The sequence below is a fragment of the Myotis davidii genome, unplaced genomic scaffold (assembly GCF_000327345.1).
Source record: "Myotis davidii unplaced genomic scaffold, ASM32734v1 scaffold1031, whole genome shotgun sequence".
Classification (NCBI taxonomy): domain Eukaryota; kingdom Metazoa; phylum Chordata; class Mammalia; order Chiroptera; family Vespertilionidae; genus Myotis; species Myotis davidii.
Genome location: NW_006283442.1, coordinates 2,158,561 through 2,169,171, shown reverse-complemented (window position 1 = coordinate 2,169,171; position 10,611 = coordinate 2,158,561). Strand labels below are relative to the sequence as shown.

Sequence of the window (10,611 nt, the reverse complement as noted above, 5' to 3'; positions counted from 1 at the left end):
GAACAAACGGGACTATATCAAAATAAAAAGCTTCTGCACAGCAAAAGAAACCATCAACAAAACAACGAGAAGACCCACTGCATGGGAAAACATATTTGCCAATGTCATATCTGTTAAGGGCCTAATCTCCAAAATTTATAGGGAAATCATACAACTTAACAAAAGGAAGATAAACAATCCAATCAAAAAATGGGTGAATGACCTAAATAGACACTTTTCGAAAGAAGACATACAGAAGGCCAAGAGACATATGAAAACATGCTCAAAATCACTAAAATATTTTATTCGTTCCAAATAACCTTTCCTGGGCATCCAGAAAGACCATACAAAAATGTATACTTAGTAAATGCTTAAAGTGCTGACCCTGCTATGCCTTGAAAATGTACTCTATTGGGGGATTTCTGAAAAACAAACTCCTAGTTGTTAAATAGTGTAAGGACTTTAAAGAATTTAATTGACCCTTCTCTTAGGAATTACCAAGTGGTCACATTAGGACTTCAAAGTTTATGGGAATCCTTCCCTAATCTCCCTACCCCCAATCTTTGTGCTTAAAAAAAAAAATTCCTCCCATTGTTAAAATCAAAGAGTTTATAAAAATTAGTCTTTCTACCCTAGCCAGTTTGGCTCAGTGGATAGCATGTCACCCTGTGGACCAAAGTGTCCTGGGTTTGATTCTGGTCAAGGGGACGCACCTTGGTTGCAGGCTCCTCTTCAGCCCCGGGGGCCCAGGTCAGGGCTCCTGCAGGAGACAACCAGTCAATGTGCTTCATGCAAGAGGCAACCAATTGATGTGTTTCTCTCATATTGATGTTTCTCTGTCTTTCCCTCTCTTTTCCCTCTCCCTAAAAATCAATGGAAATAAATATCCTCAGGTGAGGATTAAAAATCAGTCTTTCCTTTCTGCTTTTAAATTACATTGAGAAACAGTTACATAATGGTTATGATTTATGCCCCAGGTCTCTGCTTACCATCTGCCCTATATATTGACAAGTTTTCTGAAATCTCTTTTCCTATGTAACTTGCCTATTCTAGAATGAAAAAGGAATCCCAGCTTCCAGTAGTGATCTGGTTATTCAGATCCCCTTCCTTGGCCATTCTTCTATCCCATCCAGCCCTATCTTCCAGCCTTTGCGAATGTATTTGTTTTCCTGGCCCTCTACATAGACAGACACACCAGGAGCTGTTAAGTTCTGCCCCATCTAGGCCACAACAGGATTTTACCTTCTGAGAAATATGGTCCATCAGCTCACAGCCGCAAAACTTAGCACTTAATTGGTTTAATACAAAACAAAACTACATGTAAAGTTTGTTTTTCAAACTTTGAATGAGCTCCCCAAGGCATCTGATCTGTCTAGACGTTTCTGTTTTCCTCATAATGGCTACAGTAACAAAGAGCTTGTGAATCCCTTTGAAATTTTTTAGCATTTTTTTTTTATTTTGGCAAAATACACATAATATAAAGTTTATCATCTTAATGATTTTTAGGTGTAAAAGTCACTGGCATTAAGTACTGCTGTGCAACCATCACTACCTGGCTCCAGAACTCTTTGGGACACTATTGTCACTGTCTACAGGAGGCAGGCAGAAAATTTCCAGTTAGTTCCTAATGATAAAAGCCTCGTTTTAACTCACTGAACTGTATGCCTAAAAAAGTGTATATTACTGTGTATTAATTATACTTCAACATTACCAATTAAAAGCAAATAAGGAGGGATGTAGTGGGAGTGGGCTGGGGACGAGTGGGACCCAGACCACAGGGGTAGAGGCACAGCGGCAGAGATGGGGATTTTATCAGAAGAGAGTAAGGCATTTATCCACTCACTCATGCCCAACATCTTTGAGCAGCTATGTTCTAAACACTGTGCGGGCCACTAGAATTAGTCAGACATGTTTCACAAAGTCCATCCTGACTGCATCATAGATGATTGAGGGACAAAGCTAGTGGTGGTGTCATCATTCAAGTAAAAAATACTACATTAAGGCAGTAGCAAAGGCAGGAGAGAGCAAAAGCTGTATGTATTTTTTTAAATACATTTTATTTATTTTTTACAGAGAGGAAGGGAGAGAGATAGAGAGTTAGAAACATCGATGAGAGAGAAACATCGATCAGCTGCCTCCTGCACATCCCCCACTGGGGAAGTGCCCTCAACCCAAGTACATGCCCTTGACCGGAATCGAACCTGGGACCTTCCAGTCCATAGGCCGACGTTCTATCCACTGAGCCAAACTGGCTTCGGCAGCTGTATGTATTTTTTGTTTTACCTATTAATAGGGCCACCATGAAATCCCTATTCTATCATTTTGTTCCTATTTTTAGTCACTCCAAGGTTACTTTAGCTTGTTATGTAGTACACCAGATAAGCATTATGGTATACCAAGTGAGTAGACTGTATTATATCAGGGGTTCATACTTTCCATACAACCTTTATTTATAATTTAAATCATATAATATCCTCATAATAATGGCTAAGACTATATAAGTGTGTATGTACATGTGCATGTGTGAATCTTTTTAATTTGCCAAATTATTTTTAGACTTTTAAAAAATGCCTGATTTTATGTATATCAGAGGACATTTGAGATAGGAACATACTGGTTATGGCAAAGGGTTTCTCCTTGTGTTACAAAAATACCACTTAAGAGAAATATGCAATATATTTAATTTATCCTCACTTAATTACAAAACCTTCAGAACACAAAACTAATTATTGCAAATGAGCTAGTCAAATTACAACAATCTTTGATATTTTAGTTCAAAACACGTTAAAATAGCATGCAAAACGTACTTTCCTATTTTTAAAATTATATTTAAGTGCCCTTTGATGCCACAGAGGTCATTTGGAAATAACAGACACTGTCTGAGACAATGCTCTGACTCCCAGCTCAGCCACGGATTTTGTTCTCTTGGTTTTCAAATTAATATCTCTGGGGAATACTTACTAAAAATTGGGCAGAGAGTAACGAAGACTTTTTATTTATTTACTTTGAATTTTGTAAAGAATGATTTCAAAGGCATTAGCAACTGTTGCCCAGCTACAAATGAAAAATTAATTTAAGGAACTCACACAGCATTTTCAGGGCCTCATTCCAAATAGAATTTCTCAGACAGACTAAAATTGTACTCTTCTCATCTTCAGCCCACTTGAAGTTAAAAAAAAAAAAAGGCAAGATAGTAGGTGTAAATGACTAAGAAGGGCCCCAGAGGATGCTCTGGAAGCTGAAGGGTTAGGAGCTTCATGTAGTATGTCTTGATAAGATTTCTAGACTATCTGTAATTTGCTGATTGTGAGGAAAACCAGATTATTAAGAGACCTTGTGAAGCCAACAGCTACAAGAGCTTAAAATGCATGTGAAATTTGGGATGATGCGTGGGAACAGGGACTCTAATACTCTATGACCCCAAGTGCCATTTAGGAGTGACTCCTATCACAAATGCAAAAAATGCCACAGGAACAGGGGACAGACATCTTTAAAGCGTCAAAAAAGAATTGTAAAAATGTGACTAGGAAGAAGATAGAAACTACAAAGTCCATTATGCAACATCTGAAAGTTTTTACTTGGAGTGGGCTGAGTTGAATATTACAGCACAAGACAAGCAGATAAGGCAGGTAGGCTGCCCTTTGTATAAATTAGGAAAACACATGCCTTTTTTCAGGTTTCCCTATGTTTCAGCCCCATTTATTCCACCGACTGGGCAGCCTTGTGCAGTGAACAATCTGCGCAATCAGGAAAATTACTCGTTAGTAGTTTACTTACAGAGTGAGTGATGCAAACCTATATTTTTGACTTGAATATTCAAAAGAAAGAGTAGACAATGTGGTAAACAAGTGGTTAGTCACAGAAAACCACTTGTTAAATTATCTGAGCTGAGTATTTTAAGGGACCACATCAGAAAGAGTTGATCTATGCCTAGGTTCTTATTTCTACCAAGACTTGAGAAATCAGACACAAAATAACCCATAATAGAATGAGATATTTACACCATTTACAATAAACATTGCTTTTATATTTCATTTCAGAGGATGAGGCCCAGAAATCAGGATTTTAAAAAGATTCCCAGGTGATTCTAATGTGCAGCCAAGGTTGAGAACCACTGCCTTAGAGCAGTGGTCGGCAAACTCATTAGTCAACAGAGCCAAATATCAACAGTACAACGATTGAAATTTCTTTTGAGAGCCAAATTTTTTAAACTTAAACTATATAGGTAGGTTCATTGATCTTAACTTAATTAGGGTGCTCCTAAGGCTTAGGAAGAGCCACACTCAAGGGGCCAAGGAGCCGCATGTGGATCGCGAGCCGCAGTTTGTTGACCACAGCCTTAGAGGAACTGCCTGCTTCCTCTTCTCTAAACACATTTGGAAATCTATTAGTCACTATGGTCTCAAAGCCACACTTCTATAGCAGAGCAGTTCTTATAGGAGGAGTGGGGTGGCTGGTACTCCCACTGAGAGCAAAGTGCCTTTTCCACTTTTCCCTAGCCCATGCCTCTCCCCATCTAGTTCCTCCAGCAAGCACATTTAATTTACTTAAAACCAAATCCGCATCATGAAAAACAGTGTGAAAACTCCATGAGTTCACTGAGAGATTTTTAATTACCTTGTTGGTTTACTCTCCACTCACCTCCACACCCACCCCATTTAAGTAGTAGTGCCCAAATACCCCAGAGCAATAAAAAATGCTCAGGAAACTTGAGGATTCCATGAGAACTACAGCAAGAAATCAGGCCCTTTCATTCTAGTTAAGAAAAACTGACTGGGTTGCCTAGACAGGTCTCAGAAAGATGTGAACACAGCTGCCCAGGCTCTGGTCACCCTGGGAGGAATGATAGCAACATCTGCTCAAGCCAAGACGAGCCCTGGAGGGAGAGGGCCTTCCTCCACCTGGCAGAGACTGCGGGGTGGCATGGTGCTACTGACTCTGGCTTTGGTTACTCAGCATGGGGACCTACATCTAGAAGGTGTCCCTAGTTTCAAGGAGGTCATGTGTGTCACAGGCTTCAACATGTCACAGCAGCACCATTTCTTTAACTTCACATTAATAAAATCCTTCCTTAAGTTACTTGAAATACTGAAGCTGCCCTCTGAAAAAGGCCTTGCCAGCCAAGGAAAAAGTCCATGCTGCTCACCTCAATAATGTAGAGAACCACGTTCTTGTAGAAGCAGTACAATATGCACTTGGTCACCCGGTTGTAGCTCCAGGCACCATGAACCAACAGGAGCTTCTCTAAGTAGGAAAACTGCAAAAGGAAAATAAAGTTCAGAGAAGCCCATCATTCTATATAATAAAAGCCTAATATGCTAAGTGTCTGGTCGACCAGCCGGCTGTTCAACCAATCAAAGCATAATCTATATATATATAAAAGCCTAAACAACTGGATCACTGGGTGGTAGCTATGATGCGCACTGACTACCAGGGGACAGATGTTCAACACAGGAACTGCCTCCTGGTGGTCAGTGCATTCCCATAGTGGGAGCACTGCTCAGCTGCCAGACGCTGGGCTCATGGCTGGCAATGTGCAGCTGTGGTGGCACGAGCCTCTCCCAGGAACACTCCCCCCGCATGCCGAAGCAGTGGCAGGGCAGATGCAGCATGCCTGGGATGAGTGGGAGCAGCACAGCACCCAGCCCGGGCTCAGGCTCCTCCCTGGTGGCCTACTGCTCACACACTATTTTGTGTGGTGTGGGATCTATAACAGTGGGCTGGAGTCTGATGAGCTGGTAAGTAAGGCAGGGATGTGGTGGCACAGAGTTCTACTGATCCCCACAGGCCAGGCTGAGGGACCCCACTGGTGCACAAATCCATGCACTGGGCCTCTAGTATGCTAATAATATTCTAAGGCTGCTCAACCACTTGCTATGACATGCACTGACCACCAGGGGACAGACTGTCAACAGGTTGACCAGTCCCTATGATGTGCAATGATCCCAGGGAGCAGATGCTCCGACTGGTAGGTTAGCTTGCTGCTGGGGTCCAGCCAGATGAGCCAGATAGGCCAGATGAACCAGACAGGCCAGCTGAGTGAGACTGGCCAGACACACTCTGGAGCCCCCCTGCCATGTCTCCCTGGCTGGCCAACCTCCTGTGTCTCTCCCTGGCCCCAATCTTGCACCAGTGGGGTCCCTCGGCCTGACCTGCACTCTCTCTCAATCCAGGACCCCTTGGGAGTTGTCAGAGAGCCAGTTTCGGCCTGATCCCACAGTAGGAGCGCCGCTCACAGCTGGTGAGTGCAACAGCAGTGGCAGGAGCCTCTCCCACTTCCATGGCAGCGCTAAGAATGTCTGACTGGGCTTAGGCCTGCTCTCCCCAGAAGGTGCAGGCCAGGCTGAGGGACTCCCCTCCCCTGCGAGTGAGCTGGGCTGAGGGAACCCCCCGTCCCTGCACCGAGTCATGAATTTCATACATCAGGTCTCTAGTTTAGGGATAAAAGTCATTAAATGTCCTTTGGAGGAAATGACAGGTAAGGTAATAGCGAAAACCATTCATGTAAAAAAACTAAAGGCCAAGCTTCAGGCCCAGTGAGAAGAGCTAAAATATCTCACACCTACATAATTATAATTTCCCCAAAATATGCAGCTGGACATCTAATTGTTATTCTTGTGAAATTCTATTTATGTAAATGCTTTTTAGAGGGTCTTAACTATTAAAAGAAGATGACCACCTGAACTGAAATGAAAGTACAGTATGAGTCAGACACCTCAGTCACAGATTTTATGATGACAACAGGAGCCAGGGATAACATCACTGGTGCAACAGCAGCCTTTTGAAAAGGGACACACATTTATACCCGACCTGTTTCCACTTACAGCCTGCAGGTTACAAACAGGTACAAACACACAGACTCACAGACACACACGGACACATAGGCACATGGACACACACAGACACACAGTAACATACAGATACACAAACAGAGACACACAGAGACACCCACACCCTCTGCCTCCACTTCTACATCCATTTTGTTCTCCTTTTTTCTAACTAGTACAGAGCACCACTTGCTAGAGTACAGTGCAGTCAGGAAAAACAGAAACCAGCAAGCAACTACACACTAAGTTGAGAATAATGTAATGGCTCTCTCAGTTTGAAATATTCAGCAATACCCTAATGTTTTAACAAAATACTTGAATGCTCTTTGGGGTATAGGTCTTTGAGTACCACTCAAATTATGTATACTCAGCCTCCCCTTAGCCTGACTTGGCCTTCTGTGTCCTATTTCATAAAGGTCCCCCAAAATGTAAAAACTGAGCTGGAGGGATGAAAATGAGCTTTTTAAAAAATGTATCTTTATTGTTGAAAGTATTACAGATGTCCGCTTTGTTTTTGTTCCCCTCATTGACCCCCTCCTCATAAACCTTTGCCACACCATTGTCTGTGCCCATGGGCTATGCATATCCTATATAATAGAGTTAATATGCAAATTGACCATCATGCTCTCACACAAGATGGTCACTCCCATGTGGTCACAAGATGGCCGCCACAAGATGGCTGGCAGGGGAGGGCAGCTGGGGGTGACCAGGCCTGCAGGGGAGGGCAGTTGGGGGCAACCAGGCCGGCAGGGGAGCAGTTAGGCGTCGATCAGGCTGGCAGGGGAGTGGTTAGGTGGTGGTCAGCCTGGCAGGCAGAAGCGGTTAGAGGCAATTAGGCAAGCAGGCAGGTGAACGATTGGGAGCCAGCAGTCCCAGATTGTGAGAGGGATGTCTGACTGCTGGTTTAGGGATTGGGCCTAAACTGGCAGTCAGACAGCCTCTGAGGGGTCCCAGATTAGAGAGGGTGCAGGCTGGGCTGAGGGATATCCTCCCCATCCAGTGCATGAATTTCATGCACTGGGCCTCTAGTATGAACATAAGTTCCCTGGTTAATTTATCCCCCTCCCAACCCCTGGAATTCATCAGTCCGTTCATGGTTCTATGTCTCTGGATCTATTTTGTTCATCAATTTATTTTGTTCATTAGATTCCACATATAAGTGAGATCATGTTATACCTATGTTTCTGTGACTGGCTTATTTTGCTTAGAATAATACTCTCCAGGTCCATCCATGCTGTTGTAAATGGTAAAAGTTCCTTTTCCTTTTACCACTGCTTTTTATTCCATTGTGTAAATGTACCACTGTGGTTTTTTTTTATCCACCCACTTGCTTATGGGCACTCAGGCTGTTTCCAAATCCCAGCTTTTGTAAATTGCACTGCTATGAACATAGGGGTGCATACATTCTTTCTGACTGGTGTTTCAGGTTTGTTAGGATGTATTCCTAGAAGTGGGATCACTGGGTGAAATGAAAGTTCCATTTTTAAGGTTTTGAGGAAACTCCATACTGTTTTCCACAGTGGCTACACCAAGTCTGCATTCCCACTAGCAGTGTATGAGGGTTCCCTTTTCTCCATATCCTTGCAAAAAAACTTGTCCTTTATTGATTTGTTGATAATAGCCATTCTGACAGGTGTTTTAATTCGCATCTCTTGGATGATTAGTGACTTTGAGCATTATTTCATGTCTCTTGGCCTTCTGTTTGCTCACTTTGGAGAAGTGTCTATTTAGGTCCTTTGCCCAGTTTTTAATTGGATTGTTTATCTTTCTTTTGTTAAGTTGTATGAATTCCTTTATATTTTGGATATTAACCCCTTATCAGATGTATCATTGGCAAATATGCTCTCCCACGCAGTGAGCTCTTTTTTTCACTTTGTTGATGGTTTCTTTTGCTGTGCAGAAGCTTTTTATTTTAATGTACTCCCATTTGTTTATTTTGTCCTTACTTTCCTTTGCCTTAGGAAATATATTGGTAAACATATTATTATGAGAGATACCTGAGATTTCCTGCCAAAAGTTTCTTCTAAGAGATTTTATGGTTTCATGGCTTAAATTTAAGTCTTTTATCCATTTTAAGTTTATTCTTGTGTATGGTGTAAGTTGGTGGTCTAGATTCATTATTTTGTCTCACCAACACCATTTATTTATGGTATTGTCTCCTTTGTCAAATATTAATTGAGCATGATGACTTGGGTCAATTTCTGGGGTCTCTGTTCTATTCTATTGATCTATATGTCTTTGTAGTATTGCTTGATATCTGGTATTGTGATCCCTCCAACTTTGTTCTTCTTTCTCAAGATTGCTGTGGTTTTTCAGGGTCTTTTTTAGTTCCATGTGAATTTTTGGAGCATTTGTTCTAAATCTATGAAATATGCCATTGGTATTTTAATAGTGATGGCATTAAATCAGTAGATTGGTCTGGGTAGTATGGACATTTTAATGATGTTGACTTTACCAATCCATGAACATGGTATATTCTTCTACTTGTTTATATCTTCCTCTATCTATTTTTTTCAATGTCCTGTAGTTTTCTTAGTACAAATCTTTTACATCATTGGTTAAGTTTATTCCTAAGTATCTTATTTTTTTTGTTGTAATGGTAAAAAGGATTTTTTTTTTTAGTTTTTCTTTCTGAAAGTTCATTATTGGTGTATAACAATAGCATCCATTTCTGGGTGTTTATTTTATATTGTGTTACGTTGCCAAATTTTCATTTATTTGGTGGAGTCTTTAAGGTTTTCTATGTATAATATCATGTCATCTGCGAATAATGTCAGTTTTACCTCCCCTCCTCCTTTCCAATTTGGATGCCTTTTATGGTTTTTCTTGTATGATCACTGCAGCTAGTACTTCTATTACTATATTGAATAACAGTGGAGAAAGCAGCCATCCCTCTCTTGTTCCTGTTCTTAAGGAAAATGGTTTTAGTTTTTGCTCACTGAGTATGATGTTGACTGTAGGCTTGTCTTATATGGCCCTTATTATGTTCAGGTATGTTCCCTCTATTCCCACTTTGCTGAGAGTTTTTATCAAAATGGGTGTTGGATTTTGTTGGATGCTTTTTATGTATCAATTGATATGATCATGTTTTTGTCTTTCAATTTGTTTATGTAATGTATCACATTTATTGATTTGCTAATATTATACCAGCCTTGCACCCCTGGAATAAATCCTACTTGGTCATGGTGTACAATCTTTTTAATGTATTTCTAGATTTGATTTGCTAATATTGTTGAGAATTATAGCATCTATGTTCATCAGGGATACTGGCCTGTAATTCTCTTTCTTTTTAGTGTCTTTATCTGGTTTTTGAATTAGGATAATGGTAGCCTTGTAAAAATAGCTTAGAAGTGTTCCTTCCTCTTGAATTTTTGTTTTTTTGGAATAGTTTGAAGAGGATAGGTATTAGTGGTTCTTTGACTATTTGACAAAACTCCCACGTGAAGCCATCCAGACCAAGGCTTTTGTTTGCTGGGAGGTTTTTTTTTTGTTTGTTCGTTTGTTTTTATTACTGCTTCAATTTCATCAGTATTTATTGCCTATTCAAGTTTCTGATTCTTCCTGATTTTTGGAAGATTGTATTTTTCTAGGAATATGTCCATTTCATTCCAATTGTCCAGCTTATTGGAATATAGTTGTTCATAAGATTTGTTTAGGATCCTTTGTATTTCTATGGGGTCAGTTGTTACTTTGTCTCTTTTGTTTCTGATTTTGTCTATTTGGGTCCTCTCTCTTTTGCTGATGAGTCTAGCTCAAGGTTCATCAATCTTGTTTATCTTTTCAAAGAACTAGCTTTGTTGATCTT

At 40.8% G+C, this 10,611-nt stretch overlaps 1 protein-coding gene across 1 annotated transcript in view; it reads right to left on the bottom strand.

The window, feature by feature from the left end:
- Positions 1–10,611, bottom strand: part of ATP8A2 (ATPase, aminophospholipid transporter, class I, type 8A, member 2) — a 588,754-nt gene that overhangs the window by 228,790 nt on the left and 349,353 nt on the right. Inside the window, 1 exon segment of the mRNA XM_006753689.2 lies at positions 5,126–5,236. Coding sequence (XP_006753752.2) covers positions 5,126–5,236 — 111 coding nt within the window.